Genomic DNA, 18,825 nt, shown 5'->3' with positions numbered 1-18,825 from the left:
AGTTTTATCCTGATAAGTGGACTGAACCTGGAGGGTTTCCACTGATTTTTCCAAAACCTATGTGCGTGTTTCCACCATACTCAACCATTCTGCGATATCTGAACAAATCTTCCCTACTTTCCGTACAGATCCTTGCAAATTTTTTGAGGCTTGCCTTGCTTGCCGATTGTCCGCTTTGACATCATCCTTAAAGGACCTCAAGGATTGTAAGAATAAAGCGAGTGAGGGGTCAGGGGGGGCCCCCCTCTTACTTCGCTCCGGTACTCCTACTAAGGCAGTTGAGAGCTTCCAATCTTCCTCTTGGCTCTCTGGGGATGGTATTGATGAAGCAGAGATGTCCCAGCCATCTCATCAAGTCTCTCTTGCAGTTTTAATTCGTCCGGCACTACCCACTGATGTCCTTTTGGTTTTCTTCTTGGCTGTAGTGGACTTTCCTGCTGGGATACTATCATCTGAGCTCTGGGGGGGGGAGGGGGGGCAGGCAGTAAGTTGTCCACGTCTGGAATTCCATCTTTGTCCGCCAGATTACAGTCTGGGGCTAACTTGTTCATTTATTATGTTCTTCACTGCCCAACCTAGGCTACAAGCCAATTTCTTCTCTTGTGGGCCCTCTATCACCGTCGTCTGTTCTACCACTACCGGTGAATTATCAGTTAGTGTTTGATCTATCTCGGGCTCTGGGCTCATCATAACATTTTTTTCACCTTGGCATACGTATTTTATATCACCTATACGTAAAAACAGACTTGTGATGGCCAGTTGAATTTTCTCCTGCTCATAGGGTGTTTTGCTTTTGCGGCTGAACACTTTTGCCGAGGGGTTGTTCTTTTCAAAAACAGGTATGCTCTTAGCCTGTTTTTCACATCTGGTAGGACGGGAATCACTTTTCTTATTTTCCAATTTGTTTTCAGCTCCGTCTTGCCGTCCCGTAGGGGCCGCCCTTGCTCGCTTTCCTCTGCCTCGAGTTGCCATTGAAGCCGGCAGCTCTTCTGGAGACGTGCTGTGTTCCCTCGGCAACCACGATGAGGCTCCAAAAATCTCACTAACAAAAGATACTCTGCATGCATTAAAGGAAATGGAAATAAAACAGAACCGCCTAAGTACTCACCCTAGTCTCTTAGTGCAACATGCATACAAGTCATCAATTCAGCCAAGTACTGTAGCAAAAATTATGACTGAAGGTGCCAACAGAAGCAAAACGCTCTTCGAGATAGATTAGCACTGCATCAACACCTGGCCTGACCCTCTTTTCCCACATTACTAGTACAGTGTCATCAATCTAATGTCTTCAGTGATAAAATACAGAAGATCTGTAGTGCATCAACAGTAACAAACCTGCTTCTCCTCTAAGACCCAAACCTTCCAGTAATGTCTTGCAGGGGTCATCCTTCAAAGCCTCTCCCTTACACAGTGGCCTCAAAGCCACCTACTATGTGCTTCATCAAAGCTATCTCCAAAGACTTTTTCTCACCCCAATTGCCATTGGCATGCTCCCTCACTCAAGGCACGTTCGTAGAATCTCCCAAGTCGGGTCAGACCATTCCACTCCTAAAGAAATCCCCTCTTAGGCCTTGGTAACCACACCCAACTACCAGTCCATCGCATCCATGCCAGCTATCTCCTGCATCATTACCATCTAGCTTCAGACCACACTGCAGCACAGATTCAGCTACTTTACACATCATAGATGAAACTCTCCCAACCACAAATGTAGATGACTCCTGCCTCATGATATTACTGGACCTCTCAACTTCTTTTAACACAGTCCTCTATCACACTCTCATTAATTCACATGGGCATCTCTGGGTTTAAGAAAACAGCTTTTGTCTAAGACCTTGTTCCTTCTTTTTTTTATTTTTTAAACAGTCCTTTTTTATTAAACCTTTGCTCAGCATACCAACACAATTGTATACATATGATATGACCAGTATTTACAAGGTAGAAGTACATATTAGTAATTTATAGGGAGAATTGGACAATCAGGAAAAGCACAATTCCATAATGTAAACATATTGCAGTACATATTCATTTCATTTACATACGATCCTATTACCCCCCTGTATGCTCCCCCCCTCCCCAACACTGGCCCCATACATTCTCCTATTTTTTGGAGCAATCCTTGCTCTGATATATTACTCTTTCGGCCTGTTGACACCAACACGGTTCCTTCTTGTCTTTGTCATCTTCAGCCTCTGCATAGAGCTTCTTGGGGTTCCGCTCACTGATAATAGCATCAACATTTACCAATTTACTAACAATGCTTAACTTTACTTGAAAGTCTCCTCGGCTTCAGATATTCAACTCCTCAGACACTATCTGCACTGCATCCTCATTAGACCTAGCTGTATAGCACTTTCCTGAAGCTCAGTCCTACCAAGACAATTCCTGCAGTTAGCCAAGAGCAACAAGCAATAACATCTCCAGACCTGGTCAAATAAGATGGCTTCTAACCCTACCTTTCACCCAATGCAAAGTCAATTGGATTCTCCCTGGAAACAGACCAGACTTTCCAGGGACAAATTGCCAAGAAAGTAAAGAACGCTTGATAGCAACTGTCTTTACTAATGAAAGTGGGACTGTTACTGTAGGGAAATGAATTCATAACTACTTCTAAGTCTAACGTACCCTTTTATTCAGATAGTGGCAACACCTTCTCTCTGGGCTCCCAGACTTCACACTGGCTCCTCTTAAGGGCATCCTATATGCCCAGCATGTCTCATGCACGGCCTGAAGAAAATATGACCACATCTCCATTCTAATAGAATTCCAATAGCTCCCTTCCCTGGCCCACCCCATCTTCAAGACTTGTTGCATCATTTTTCAGAGCCATCAATACTGGCAACCCTGTCTAAGTGGCAAGCTTGCCAACCATCGCAGCCAGGACATCATCAGATGGGAGTCGAAAAAGAGAAAAAGAACAATAAGGCAGCAGAACTTCTCCCAGGATCTGGGACAACATTTATATATGTATCGGAACAGCCCCAACACTCTTCCAATTTAGGAAAAAGCCGAAGAAGCACCTATTTAGAGAACACTACATAATGAAGCAGTAACATCCTCTTCTGCTCTGAGAGCCCCAGCTACCTCGTCAGTCTTTTATTGAAATCCACTTTGTCGGCCTCGTGTGGCGCTCTGCTGCCTTTTGGCTCGGTTTATGCTATACAGTTCACTTATAATCATAACCTTTGGTTCCTTGCATGCCTCTCTTCTCGCACTCCCTTTTCAAATCCCCTCTTTTATTTACCACTTTGAAGTGGTACTGCAGTATAAAGTGCGTTATGAATTACCTTTAAATAAATACATATAAATGGATACATTAATAAGCCCTCCTTTCAAGCCAATGCATAACTGTGATATTCATGATTAGTTGTGGAAGATTGCCTTCATAATGGTTCGTTCAGAAGCCAAATGTGTGAGTGAGCTTGGTATCCCGTTGGACTCATTCTTACCTTATCCATGCATGTATTAGATAACAAAAATTGTCTGTCCTACTGGGTAGATAGGGTATGGAGACCTAGTTAGAGGGCTGCCATTGTCAAAGCAATCCATAGCCAGATGGATAGTGGTTCATATTATAATGTTGTGTGAAAGCTAATAGACTCCTTGGCAGAAGACCCTAGAGGTCATTAAGCAAGGCGGGAAAGCAGCTAGAGCATCCAATGAATAATGTTGCCTTTCCTGGAACTTGCAGGCCTGGTCCTTAGAAATCAGTCCACAAATTTGCAAACCATTATTGCATCGATTCTGACTCCAGATTGGATGCTAGTGTGAGACAGATTGCCATGCAGAACCTTTTTGCTTAGGAATTCTTTATCCTCCTTTGTGATCCTTATCCTCCGCCAAGGTGTGTGCTACTGCACTCCACTGATGAATGTCAGAGAAAATTCCATGATGGAGAATGAAAAGTTACTTATTTGCAATCCTCATTCTCCATCATGGATATCATGGATATCATGCCTGAATTCATGAACATTGCATCACACCGCCAGAGACAATACAGGGGATCTGTTTGTTCTGCAAAAGTAAACACACACATACACACTGCTTTGCATAATCAAACCAGAGCAGATTCTGGAGCTCTTAATTGCATTTATTGGGTTTTTTCTTCCTTTAAACTGTGCTTTTTGGTGGCTATAGTCTAATGTACCTTATTTGACTGATTTGATACAACTGATTATAGAAGAAGTAGAATGCTGTCTCTTATAGGCTGCTTTAAGATAGTTCATTATTGGGATTTTATGCATTGTAAAAAGTGTAGTTGGGATCTTGTACATGCTTAAATATGTTCTGCTGTTTATGGATTCTGAGCGGAAATCCAAGATGGAGAACGAAGTGAGCAAGTTATTAGCTTTTCCTTATTAACATCATATTTAGAAACTGATAGCTTAAGAAATGTAATGTAATTTGACCACATCTGTATCATAGGTAATTTTGTGTAAATGACTATGAACAACCATAGAACCATGCAGCATTTACTTCAGACCTGTTCATATGTATGCACAGTTGCTTTTATAGCATTATAGCATTCACATTTGCTCTTTAGATACCCACCTCTTTCTTTTATGTTTCTTTTCTCAGTTCTTCTCTTCTTTTAATCTTTTGGTTTTTCCTTTACAATTTTCCTCTTTAGCTCACTTTTCACTTCCATTTGTTAATGTCCGGCTATATTTCCATGTGCACTTATTATCTTTAATATCCATACAAAAAAACTTTCTTTGTTCTGCTATTTGTTTCAAATTTATGTAGAAATCACCTAACTGTTTAAAAATTCTGCCATATCCACTGAGGTCCATAAACAAATATCTGCAAATTATACCATGTAAAATCAGTACAAACAGAAGGTTTTCTCCTGAACCCTACTATTCTGCAGAGTAGTTTCTTTTAAATATTTGGGCTACGGGTTGCCTTGTAGGGATTTCTAACTCTGCAATGGAAAATGGGAATGAATTCTAAAGGGATCACTAATGGATATGTTTTAGGCAAATTCTCCTTTTCTTTGTGTAACTTTCCCTCTCTTGCTTTCTTTGTCTCTTTGTCTGTTCACTGCAGTCTGATGCTGACCTTGTCGTCGAACCACCAACACCCACCTCCTGTACTGACCTTGGGAAGTTTCCCGGCTCATCTCTGCATGCCCCCACTCCTAGCCAGTACCTACCTCCACAGCCCTCAATTGAGGAAGCACGTCAGACCATGCATTCTCTTTTGGATGATGCCTTCGCTCTGGTGGCACCCACTTGCCAGACAGCTGGCCCAGCAACCACTACGCTACCAGGAGCAATCATGGGCCAGCCTATAACCAGCACCCCTGCTCGGACAGAGAGGGAAAACATCCAGTGGGCATCTTCATACGTTCAGAATCAAGCAATAAACACACCCTTTGCTGTAAGTGAATAACAAATGTATGAACTATGAAAATAGATATACATCACATCTGCTTGTCTTTGCTAGTACTTAATTGGAAGCTGATTGCAGAAAATGCAATACATGCCTCCAAGTGTAGGATTTGCATCATGAAGTCACAGATATCCCTGCGCATGTAGCTTCCGTTCTATTCCCAAAGAAGATTTAATATCTCCATTGTGGGATCTTCATTAAGGTTCCTAAACTCTAGAATATGTACGTCTATGTGCAGAGTCTTAGAACTAGTTTTCGAAAATGAACTCTTGCCAAAATTCAAATAGCGTGACCTTTCTGAAAAAATACTTTTTAAGAATAGTTAGATGAGAATTGCATTTAGCTCTATAGCGTACATGATTTATTTGTCTTATTTTGCATTGTGCAACCAAGACTTTCTCGGTGATCTTTAAGTGGCCGTAGCATCTACAAAATGCTGATTGCCCCGACAGATAATCCACCTTCAGCTTTAGTAGTAATGCCATGGGCAATAAGTATCCTTTTTTCTTCATCTTTGATGACAATTCCAAAAAAAGGGGGGGTGAGGGGATTCAACTCAATTGGGAAACAAGGTGTGGGATTTCAATACCATTGCTCAGCAAGTATTGACTCGACCTCAGTGAGCAAACACAGTAGCTCATTATGGAAGCCGTTTGATATCTGGCAGACTGTACATAGAAATCATGAAAGAAAGACATGTTGCTTATTAGATGGTGAGTGTTGCAGCGTATATGACATAACTCTATTCACACTGCCATGCTGCTAGAAAGAAAGTAGTAGTTTGAAGATGGACATTTGTGACTGTTGCTAGTAGTTGAATGTTACTGGACATACAGAAGGCATCTTTATGGGAGTTGGCATAACTACATAGAAACTCCCAAGAAGTGATGAAATACATAGGATAAGACAAAGGCTGAAGCAGATTAATTAGTTTAGAACAATCTTGAAATAAATTTGTCAAAACTGCTAATTATTTGAAGCCCATTTTAGGCCGAGGTCTTCAAAGGCATTAAGCATTGATCTTCCCTGAAAACCAGCAGGGAAACCTCCAAAATGGAGGCTGCAAATAGCAGAAGAAAGACAAATGTCTTTACTAAATACTCATTTGCCTCCAGTTCTTTTTCACAGTCTTTTCGAGGAAATATGAGATTTTGTTTCAGACAATGCAGTTAATCCATAGGAGACATTTGCCATCTGAACCAGTTAGTTTCAGTGTTTAAAAACAAGATGACGAGCGGGACATTTCGACAGCCGAGTGGGAGGGGCTGTGGAGAGACATCAAGGCCCACAACCATTCGGTTGACCTTAGGGAAGCCCATTTGAAACTTATGTACGACTGGTACCTTTACCCGTCCAAGCTGCACCGCATTTTCCCGTCAACCTCCGACAGGTGCTGGAGGGGGTGCGGTTTGCTGGGAGATTTCCGCCACATATGGTGGGATTGCCCAACCATCAAGCCTTTCTGGTCGGAGATACTGGCTCACATTAAGGAAGTGGTTGGTTATCCGATCCCGGAGTCCATGGGCTATGTCCTATTGGGACTCCGGGACCCGATGCTGACGCACCAGACTAGAGCTGACAAAAGGATTATATGGTTGTGCCTAGGTGCGGCTAAATTGACGCTGGCGGCGGCATGGAAGAAGCCGACGACACCGGCGACCTCACTATGGCATGCGCGGCTGTGGCGACTGCTGAGTTTGGAAAGAGTGTCCGATATCTTTCTGGGCAATTTTAAGAACTTTATGTTTACATGGGGCCCCTTGGTCAGGTTTCTGTCCCGGGGCCTTCCATCAGCGGTTTGCCCGTCAGCACTGAGAGCACTCCACCTGTTTCAGATTTGATTTGGAAACGTATGCGTCTGAGTATGAATGAGTGATGAGCTGCCACCACGGGTGAGGGGGGGTGGGGGGGTAGGGCTCGGGTTGGGAACTGTTGATTCTTTTGTTTAAGCGACTGCCGGTAATTGGTGCTGAACTATGGCGGACTCCGGCAATGGGATGTCCCTAGATGGAGGCGGGGCTTCTCGCTCACTGCGAACTGATGGAGGTCTGATAAGAGCCGATATTACGATTGGATACTGACTTGGAAGTCAATATGTGGATTGTCCTCCTTGCATTCCAGTGCTTTGGTGGGTGGGCATTCCCGGAGTCCCCCCTGTGGGACCCGTTGATTTTTGTCGCTCTGTTTGATTGGTTTTACCTCTGTCTTTAAATCAATAAAAATAACTTTGAAAAAAAAAAACAAGATGACACAAAGCACAGGATTTACTCATACTTAAACCCTTGGAGGTTAGCTACAGATCTCCAAAGAGAATAGTTTAATATCCCCTTCCCAAAGAAGCCAAAACGAATTGTCATTAGACACAAGATGGCTCCTCATGTTTTTTCTTTCAAGTGTGTAAATGTGGAACTGTTCTTTTCAGTCAAATTGAAGTATTTATCGAGTTCTCTTACATGGGAGCCAATATTTAAAAGTGAAGAAGATCCAACATCTGCTGTCCCATAATACACTGAATTATTTTTTCTTTTTATTACCAAGGGCCATAGTATGGTGGTACTCTCCTGCAATTTATCTCACTTTCTACCGTTACATACCATATAGGTGTATTTGTCGCATGCATAATCATTCCGAAGGAGTTTCTTGGCGCTATGGCAAGCAGGTGGTTATTTTACCCAACTCATTTGTGCTCATGTTATCGACCTTGATATAATAATCAACATAGCATCTAAAGGCCATCGGCACCTAAAGCTGTAAATTATCCCCCCTTACCCCCAAAAAATAACATGATTTTATTCCTTCGGACCAATCCTTGGCTGATTGCTGGACGGATTTTATTCTTCTTCGTTCAGCGGTGTCCTGCACTGTCTTAGTGTTTCAGGGGCAGCTTGCACACAGGGTCATAGGAATAAAGTCACAATAATCAGTGTTGCAAAAAAACGGGGGGTTGGATGGATACAATCCTTCTCATTGCTCTGCTCAGATTTCTACCCAAGAAAGAACTTTCGAAGTGAGTGTAGTTTCCAAAACAGATTGCACTGCTGTTGGTGGTAAACAAAAAAAGGCTTCCAGGATGAGATGTAAGGCACATAAAGTAGAAGTCTTAACTCACCAACATACTTGTAATGAGAGCTAACTGTCTAGCCCTCTTTTTTTCTTCTTTTACTAGCACTGGTGACAGTCATTTTTCTAAAAGAGAACATCATACAGAACTGTTGCATAGTAACTCAGAATAACACAAAGAGGTTTTGAGTTTACATTGAAAGTGAAGGATATCACTCAGAACACCAAAGTGAAAAATATCCCTTTTATTCGCAGTTGCCCATCTTTAATTTTAAGTTATGTATGGCCCGCCCTTTCATTTCATCTCCCATTGTTGGTATCAGCTATGCCAGAGTACAAGATTATTGAGAGAGCCATATATAAAAATGGCCGTACCTGCACACCCGGTCCCCAGTATTAAAGCTGATTCCTGCTACCCACACCCAACACCCTCCTTTCCACCATCTTAATTTTACACTCAGTTCCTGACATCCTTCTTCCCTTCCACACCCCTCTGCCCTAACTTAAAAAACAGCACACCACCCTCTCTTCAGTTCTTCCCTTTTACTCATCTAAATATTTAAGAGCATCCTGGCATTTTTCGCCCATCTCCACCACCTTTAGAATTAACACTCCTTTACCCCCACCTACATTGGAAAATAAATCTGATGTCCTACCACCAATCTGTTGAGGACAAACAGGTTATGGGTGGCATGCTGTGCTTTATCTCAACCTCTGAGGATTACTCTGGATCACATTCTAGTCCATCATTTTTTACCCAATATAGCACTCTAGACAGAGACTGTCCATTTGCAAATCAGTCTGGCCCCAACTGCTTCGCTGTAAAGGAACATAAGCAGCCCCAAACCGGTTTCAGTCTATGGAGACATCATCTTTGAGGTATCACTTGATTTCTAGGGGACAGCGAGGCTTGGTCCTGCTCCAGTAGGAACAGTCCAGCCCGAACTGCCAGGCAGAGTTCACTCAATATGCGAACATAAGCAACCACTAAACCTACACCATCCTTTCTTCAATCCTCCACCTTCAGCCCCAACCAATGTATCAAAATAATAACTGGTTTCCAGCCACCAACACCAATGATCCTCTGTGTCTTTGCTCCATTCCATTCTCAAAGCTATACTCTCTGCTCTCAATCAAAGAAAAAAGCCAGGGCTGTGCTGACATGTGCACAGAGTGCTCTGTCATTGCAGCCTGAAATTCCTTGTGACATCCTAAAAGTGGGAAACAACTTTTGATTCCATTTGCTATGACAGTAGCAGTGAAGATCAAGATTTGGAGTCAATCGCCATGCTACTGGCTTCCATTGCAAGCCATAAATAACAGTAAGGATAACCAACAACAAGGTACTTGTAGAACACTATTTTTGATGTTGGTTCTCCCTGATACGCCTTGGTGTTTTCAGAGAGGTCTATGAAAAGAGCTCCAAGTATTAGACTTCTGCTATTCAGAGTTTTAACTCTTTTGTGCACTGCAAGTGAAAGCATTCTACATCACACCACATAGCTTGCTGCCCAGTAACTGCTTTACACGCAGTGCCTAAGATAGCCAGCGATCATCTTTAAGATGTTTGTAAGCATTCAAATGGAAGAAATGCTGCATGTGATCAGCAGAAATATTTTACAATATGACAAAAATGTTGTAATTACTTACCTACTTTATCCTATCCATGTTATTTTCAGGCATATGTCCCTAGTAGTGTAAGTTCTTCCCTTGGGTTACCTGCAATAATGTATTGCATGATTGCAGATCGCATCGTTAAGTCAGAAGATCGCAGCATCGTATCAGAAATCTGACCTTCGAACTGAACCTGCTTTCATCTCAAGTTTCACAATTATATTCAGAAAGAGTAAGATCATTATGTACCATGCAGTTAAAGAGGAGTCATACTATAGTTTTAACAAGTAGTTTGTCAGATATTCAAAAACTAGCAAATGCATCTGAAAACTGAAATCCCATGGAAGGTACAAAATATTAATACAAATGCAAAGAAATTGCGTGATTGCAAAATTCTTGTTATTTATTTAATTCTCAGTGTTCATCTTGAATAATTCATCTTCAAAAAGATGATTATTGTTACTGGAGAACCACTTTATTAAGCCTCAAACCAAAAATATTAGACTTCTGGGTGTTTTGTTATAATTAAATGTTCTTCCAACCACATCCCAAATTATAAGCTTTATGTATCCTGTGTATCATGGTCTAAAGGATTACCTCATGGGATTGTGTGAAACCTTCATTTCATGGCATGTCATCTAACTGCCAGTTATTGGTACTGTAGCTGGCGATTTGTAAGAGCAGTATAACTCATCTTTCCATGTCCAGAATTCACTGTTCAGCCACGGCATATGATGGTAATCCCTCAACGTGATATCACAGACTGTGGAACCCTCTGTAACACAAGAGCTCATTTGTTACTATGCATTGAAGATGGGATTGTTATGTAAAAGATTCATGTTTCTTCAGGGAAGTCAGCAATGTGAAGTCGGTGAGTTGGAGGGTAGAGCTGTGTGTGACCCATTCTCCTGGTGATCTAGAGAAATAACCTTAACGAAGGCTCTAGCTACTGATCTCTTAGCAATCACCGCTTTTCACTGAATGCCTTGGGGAAGTGCTTGTTATTGGGTGGATCCACTTCCAAAGTTAAACAAAGTTATCAGAACATCCCCTCAGCTATATACTATACTACAACAAGAAGGATCCTTGCTTGACATTTCTCCAGAATTACATAAACCTTCATTTTACCGATATTTTAGTTCTTTATTGCCTTAGGATACCAGCATATCTCCACTACTTATTTATAGTTATGTTAAATAAAAAACAGGCCACTGCGTCTATTCATAGGGAGGCTGTAGTATGTCAAAATCTAGCCTTGCTGTTTTGTCTTCAATACCAACAAAGACCAGTGGGTAGATCGTTTTAGGAGCAGTTAAATTGTGTTTTGCTATCTTATGTCAGAGATCTCCACACACGAGTCTTTCATTTCTAAAGAATTGCAGATTGACATATCAATGATAATGTCCTGAGGAGACGTTATTGTAGTTAAGATTGACGTAGTAAACTTTCCTCTACCAGTAAAAAGTACAGAATGGTAAATTGGTGGTCTAGGCGCATAGAGTCCATTTTGCTATTACTCATTTGCTGGTTGTGAGTTTATTGCAAATCCATTTTTTCCATTCAAAGACTAGCCACTGTTTTAAATAAAGCTGCAGTTGGGATGATGCTGTAGGATGGCAAAGACAGTTAGGGTGCTAACCAAAATAGAATTGTAAATCTGATCGGTACTAATAACTGCAGGTTCCGCACCTTTTGAATGTTCCCCTAAGCATCAGACCAGAGCGGTTGATGGTGGGCTCACCCCAGGCAATAGTCATTCATCTCCACACTACGGCAACCTCTTGACATCCTTGTGGTTCAAAATCAACATGTCAATGTCACACTGGACGTCTTCACAGATTGTGAAGGATACCTTACTTGTACTTCTACTTTCTTATTATGATAATCTTCATTACAATTCGATACAGGTCTCCCTTATCCCAGTATCCTAGTAGTGCAGGAGAGTGAATATAGATGCTGTTGGGCGATTTCGTGATTGTCCTAAAAAAGAGAGCGCAGGTCAACTATCACTGCATTACATGCTGGCAATTTGGAGCAGGCTGCTGCCTTAGAGTGTCGGGTCAGTGTCTTCTTTAAAGAGATCACTATCCATCTGTGACATTTCTTGCATTTTACTCTTCAAGCTGGACATGGAAAGTGAGATTTTACTCCCACTATATGGGTTCTTGTCTTATTAATTTGGATTAGTATTAACTAAAATATAAGAAATGTTGGTAAAATATTTATTTTTGATAGAGCAGTTTCTCTTGCACCATATCGTTTATGGATTCTATGAAAATGCCCACAATTAATAACTACGATGACAATTAAATGATTCTTCTTAGCACAAAGTGTTTGCTTTATTGATGACAAATGTTTAGCTTCACATTTCACTATTGATAGATGTGCTCATAATTAATTTTACTGTGCTGTAGATTTGACTCAAACTCCACTACATCCAAGGGTGGGCATTATTTTCACGCCTGAGGCATTACAGTTGTCGATCGGCAGTCTTACTGTTAACCTGCCAAAACTGTATGTTGCTGAACAATTTTTTTTCTTGTTTTCTGAGTAGGCACCATGCCTGAATCTGGACTGGCATAGGTCACCTCCGCCCATAAAACTATTGGTATGACAGTTTCTAATCTCTGAATGGTTTTTGTGTGTGCTTTTTTCACAGAGATACGTGGAGTTTGGAATACCCCCTTCATCTACGCCAAACTTGCTTCCCAGGTAAGCTCCATCTAAAGGCATGAGCTGCCTCATGACAGCCATCTACACTGGACACATTTCAATAGAAGCATGAAAAGCATGAGATCTTCACGTGGACATATTTAAACAGCATAGCGGTGACCCACTATGCTATTTCGCAATGTCTGGCAGCTTTGCTTGAAATTAATCCTAAATCTAAAGTGCAGCACGAGTGGCCAAATAGCTTCCTGGTTGTGCAACCAGTCTGGACTCAGCAACTTTCAGCTGTGAATATTGCTGACATGTCAGATACCTAAGACGGCCAGTGGTGTCCACCAAACCGTTGTTCTCTGTACTAATAGACGTGGAAAATCTCAAGGAGAAGCGGAATGGCTGGGCACAAAGTAAGGTAAGCAAGCCAAAATGGAGCACTTGCTAATTAAGCCATTTGAGAAGTAGCTTTAGCGAGGTACAAACCACTACATGAAGGACTCCAGCCATTATATTGCCAGTAGGACAAAAGAGATGTATGCCGTTGAGACCTGTCCACCTAAACACGCTCATCTTGTGTCAGTGTTCCACAAAATAGTCCACCTATTTGACAACTGGACTTAGCCCATGACGAAAACCAATGTGGTAAGACCTCTGTGCAATTTCTGATCCTGTTGCGGGGCAATAGGTGTGGACAAAAGAGCCAATATAACGAGCCTTGCACTCACAAAGACTCCCTCTCACAGGTGGGAACCCAGGATGGCAGCTCAATAGAAACATTTGCCTTCACCACTCACCAAGGAAGATATACTGGCATGCCTCTTAATTTAGGATGACAAACTAGGCAACACCTTCACAGAACAGTTGTAGGTGGACAATAATGATGATGGCAATGACTGAGATTGGGAAGAACATGCTAGCAATAGGGAAGAGATCAAGCACTAATGAAGGTGGCATTTCCACATTGAACAGTGCAATGGAGGAGACGCAGATATCCCTTGTGGCAATCAATCAGTTTATTTGTAGAGTGCTTCTTGTAAACTGTGAGGGTATCCAGGCGCTGGCAGGGACCAGTTGATTAGCTGAATAGCCAGGACTGCAGAACTCTCTAAGAGAGATTGTAAGGTCCGTTGATAAAAGGGTACCTCGTTCCATGTCTTCGCTGCTAGGTGGGAGGAGGAGTGACCCACCCCCCCCATCTGCTATGTCTGATGCAGAGGGTGAGAGTTAGAGAAAGGAATGCAGAGCAGAGGTATTTGGTGGGCTAATGGAAGTTCTTGCGGTGGTTCAAGTGGGTGGGTCCGAAGTTGTTTATGGCCTTGTATATACAGGTCAGAAGCTTGAACCGGCATCTTTTCTGTACAGGTACACAGTGGAGTTCCCCAACGTTGGTGGTGATGTGGGTTCGTCTAGGGAGATCCAGGGCTCGTCAGTTGAGGGGTACTGTATGGTCTGCCGTCGGAGGTGAGCCGCGATTCCTCCGTAGAGAGCATTACCATAGTGCAGTCAGCTGAAGATGAGGGCCTGAATGATAGTGCATCTTGAGCAATCAGATAGCCATTTGAATATTTTATGAAGCATGCGGAGGATGAAGAAGCAGGAGGAGGAGACCTGAGTCATCATGGTTAGCTTGTCTAGAATGATACCTAGGTTCCTGGCATGGTCAGTAAGAGTAGAAGTAGACCCAAGTTCTGGGTGCCATCAGGATGCTTCCCATGGTGAGCTTTTGTTTACGGAAATCAGTACCTCGGTCTTGTCCGTGTTGAGCTTCAGGCAGTTGTCCTTCATCCAGTTGGTGACGTCTTTCATGCAGTTGTGGAAGTTGGTCTTGTTGTTGACTTTGGAGAGGGAGAGGATGAGCTGTGTCATCAACGTAGGAAATGATGTTGAGTTAGTTGGTTTTGGTGATGCTGGCCAGAGGTGTCATATAACTGCTGAAGAGGGTGGGGCTGGGCACTCCACAGATAATTTCTTTGGGTTTGGAGGTGAAGGGGGAGGGGGACTATTTGCGTTCTTCCAGTGAGGAAAAAAGCGATCCATCTGAGTGCAGCTCCTTTGATGCCTATGTTGTGCAGCCTTGTGGTGGGAGACCATATCGTAGGCTGCTGTGAGGTCTAGGAGGATCGGAGCTGCAGTGTCTCGTCGGTCGAGTAGGGCTTGGATATCGTCAGTAGCTGCGATGAGGGCTGTCTCTGTGCTTGCTCCAGAATACGGATTTGGAAAATTAGAGAAGGAGGCTCCAGTCCAGATGTGAGGAGAGTTGTTGGTTTTTTCTCATATATTGACTGTGGCAGGGAGATCGGTCAGTGGTTACGTTTTCTGGGGCCTGCTGATGGTTTCTTTAGTATAATGTTGACCTCTGCATGTTTCTAGTTCTCTGAGAAGGTGGCTGAGGCAATTGAGGTGTTAAACTAGTTGGTGAGTACGTGGCTGAGTCACCTAGGTTGAAGATGTGATGAGAGCATGAGTCGGTTAGGGCCCCTGAGTGGAGCGAGTACATGATGTAGGCCGTGTCCTGTGGTGCGAGTTGTCTCCATTCGATTAGCCAGATGTCTGTGATTGTAGTGGGTTCATTGTGTTGCTTGAAGGAGGTGGTGGCCTTGGGCTTGGGATTAAAGCTTCTAAAGATGTTTGCAATTTTGTTGTGAAAGAAGTCTGCAGGGTTGTCGCAGAGTTCCTGTGAGGGGGTATTGTTTGTTGTAGCTGAGGGGTTGCAGACTTCTTTGATGATGAGGAAGAGGGTATTTTCTTCTACCACTTTGGCCGATAGGTCCATTAATTCCATTTGCTTGCTGGACTGCTATTTCAATACTCTTTGGGATTCAGTGGCTCAAGTCCTCCCAGGTGTCCCAGAAGGCCTCCAACCTGCCCTAACCAAAGTTATACAGGATGATTGTGATGTGGCCAAGTACAGAATTGGCTGTGACTTGGACACCACCAATTCCAGCAGGCTAGCCATTTGCCCAGTGTTGCCATTCACCTGTGTGCGTGCGTTCAACAGGTTTTTCAAACGATGTCCATTCGTCCCTCACCGACATGCCCTTTGATGGGTCTTACCTGTTAGGGGGTAAGGCAGATTCCATACTGTAGTGTTTCATTGAGAGTAAAGCTACAGCACGTTCCCTGGGCTTATCTTAGCTAAAATGAAAATACAGCCATTTTTCTTGCTTGCTCCTACCCCTTCCCGCTTTCTTTCTTGCTCTGTTGCATCCCACCAGCAAAAACAGCTTCGGGAAGGCCAATATGGCTCGCATATTGGATTTCTGAATGTGTTTTTTAGCCTTGTTCAGCCTGGCTAAAAAAAATAAGCGATATGATGCAGTCAGTGATGGCTGGGTCATGTCCTAGTGCTTTATATTTTTTCTTTAAGCCACATTGAACAGCAACGGCTGTGCTATACAACATAGCTAAAAAACATTGACAAATGCAAAACAACAGTTGATGGACAGAATGCAGAACAATGTCATACATTCACCCCAGTACAGAGATCTGGGCCTAAATCCATAGTTTTTTTGCACTCCACACCACCCCAGTTCAGACATGGCCATATGAAAATCAGCCTAGACCCAGTGCCTCATGGGAACAGTCCAGCCCGAACTGCCAAGCCATGTCTTTCCTGGACCGGAATCAAGCATCCTTGGCCCGGTTTCTGGCTATCAGCCGTCTTCAGTCAGGATAGCTTAACTCCAGTGGTGTGGAGAGCATGGGACTCATGTCTGAGCATGCCCATCCCACTCGGGGTGACAAATGCAAAACAACAGCTGATGGACAGAATGCAGAACAATGTCATACATTCACCCCAGTACAGAGATCTGGGCCTAAATCCATAGTTTTTTTGCACTCCACACCACCCCAGTTCAGACATGGCCATATGCAAATCAGCGTAGACCCTGTGCCTCATGGGAACAGTCCAGCCCGAACTGCCAAGCCATGTCTTTCCTGGACCGGAATCAAGCATCCTAGGACCGGTTTCTGGCTATCAGCCGTCTTCAGCCAAGATAGCTTAACTCCAGTGGTGTGGAGAGCATGGGACTCACGTCTGAGCATACCCATCCCACTCGGGGTGACAAATGTAAAACAACAGTAGATGGACAGAATGCAGAACAATGTCATACATTCACCCCAGTACATAGATCTGGGCCTAAATCCATCGTTTTTTTGCACTCCACACCACCCCAGTTCAGACAAAAAAACATTGACATCGCATAGATGAGACCTATTGGCTTTGCCAATGGTTGTTCCCTTTTCCTTAGCCCTTGGGGCATTATGGAAGGAAGTCAAGTGTCATAAAAGCTTTGCCTCTGTCGCAGAGGACAGTATCATTCAGGAATATAAAGCAACTCTCTAGCCTTTGGAGGTGATTCTATGTAGAATGCAAAAAAGTTGAGATCCATTTCCTCCCGGATTGTTGTTTCTGTTAAATACTGTTACTCCATAACCAATTATTATGTTCCCAAATGCTAAAGGTACTTTTATCAGTCCACCTGTGGCCAGTGTTTGTATGTGTATGGAATTTGAATAGCACAAATTTATACAAAAGGTAATGGAGCGCTAGACCGATAGTCATTGAGAGATTGAAGGGTAGCTGGGTTCTGAGACAGGAGATAAGAGTTGGACTTTTACTTCATCATGTTTTAGAACCCTTTAACGTGGTACATCTTCTGCTCTTTCATATATTGTAGCAGGGATTAAAGTGATGAGAGGCTAATTCAACTGATGCCACCTAGTCTTCTTCAGCTATTCATATGGACAGATTACTTAACAAAGAATAACTTTTTATGATCAAATAATACCACAAAATTATTATTCAAAGTTGAATTCATATGAAATTGCTTATATTTCTCCATTAGTGAATTTACAACTCCATTTTGTGTTTTGCTCATCTATAATAGAAGCGCTGAGATTTGTATGGCTTGCTAGCAGTTCGGTCTAAATTTTAAAAGTCTAGGTGTTAAGTGAACCTTTGTTTTACCTTTGTAGAACTGGCTTTGGGCAAGGATTCATGCCCTCCACAGATCAAGATCACCACCATCAGCAGCAATCTGAGGTGAAGCACTCCTCGAGGGCAATGTACACAGAAGAGATGCCATCAGTGGCACGACCTCGACCCATTGGTGGCACTGCAGGTATGTGGTCACTTATGTGGGTTATCAGATTTTGTATGCTACTTTTCTTTTTACATAAAGGCTGTGGCATGAGAGGTAAGATGTGGCACTGGAAATTAAAATAGTGTAATCACATTTAAGTCACCGTCTGAAACAAAGTAACCACTGCAGATTACTTTTAGTGTCTCAATCTGGGGGCAGGGAGGAAGAAATGATCATAATAGCTTGCAGCATTGAATATATTTCAAGGTAAAGAAGCCGGGGCGCCAGAGAGTCCAGCAGCAAGATGGCTGCCGCCTAGCAAACCTATGCCTGCCAAAGAATTAAGCTGATAATCATCCTGGTCCAAAGGGCATTGCAGTCTTGTCCCCTGGGCCACTCTGGTGCTGTGCATTCACTTTGGGCGGCTGGGCCCATTCTCATTGGAGTAGTGGGCCGAAAGCTGGGTGCCTCTGTGCCGCGTGGTGAGGCCTGCAAACGGAGCCCCTCTGCAATAAAGTACACGCACACCAGTTTGGTAGTAAGGGGAAGACCACAAGCAGTCATGCACCAGTTTATTTATCCCCTTCAGGCGAGCCCGCCCTCCGGGGTGATACAAAGTGCAACTATGTATAGTGTGGGCCAGGTGGCTCCCACACTACATCCCTCCTTTTGTTTAGCTGCTTACTGTCCCTCTGTTCTGTAATTCTTCTCACGGCGGGCAGCACACAAAGTCTCGAAGCCTTTGGCTCGAGCAGTGTTTGACCGGAGACCATACTTTTGGCCCTGCCTTGGCGAGGCTGTCGGAAGGGGGAAGAGCAACCCTGAATTACATGAGATACATCTTCCTGCGTGCGGCTCCTTCTGTTCTCTCCTCCCTGGGTGGATCGCCACCTGCCCCGGGAGCGGGCGACTGTGTCAGGGCTTCCTCCTCAATCCTTTAATGTTCAGAGTCTTCTCCCCACACTGTCTGGGGCCTGTCCACCTTCTTGAACCATAATATGTTCCATGC

At 43.3% G+C, this 18,825-nt stretch overlaps 1 protein-coding gene across 1 annotated transcript in view; it reads left to right on the top strand.

The window, feature by feature from the left end:
- The window catches only part of KIAA1549 (KIAA1549 ortholog), a 938,976-nt gene that overhangs the window by 805,866 nt on the left and 114,285 nt on the right, over window positions 1-18,825 (top strand). Inside the window, exons 16-18 of the mRNA XM_078673003.1 lie at window positions 5,050-5,382; window positions 12,728-12,780; window positions 17,710-17,855. Of these exons, the coding sequence (XP_078529129.1) occupies window positions 5,050-5,382; window positions 12,728-12,780; window positions 17,710-17,855 (532 nt within the window). The remainder of the gene's footprint in view (window positions 1-5,049; window positions 5,383-12,727; window positions 12,781-17,709; window positions 17,856-18,825) is intronic.

This window comes from Lissotriton helveticus, chromosome 1_1 (genome assembly GCF_964261635.1).
Source record: "Lissotriton helveticus chromosome 1_1, aLisHel1.1, whole genome shotgun sequence".
In the NCBI taxonomy this organism is placed as follows: Eukaryota; Metazoa; Chordata; class Amphibia; order Caudata; family Salamandridae; genus Lissotriton; species Lissotriton helveticus.
This window is presented reverse-complemented; position numbering and strand designations above follow the sequence as displayed.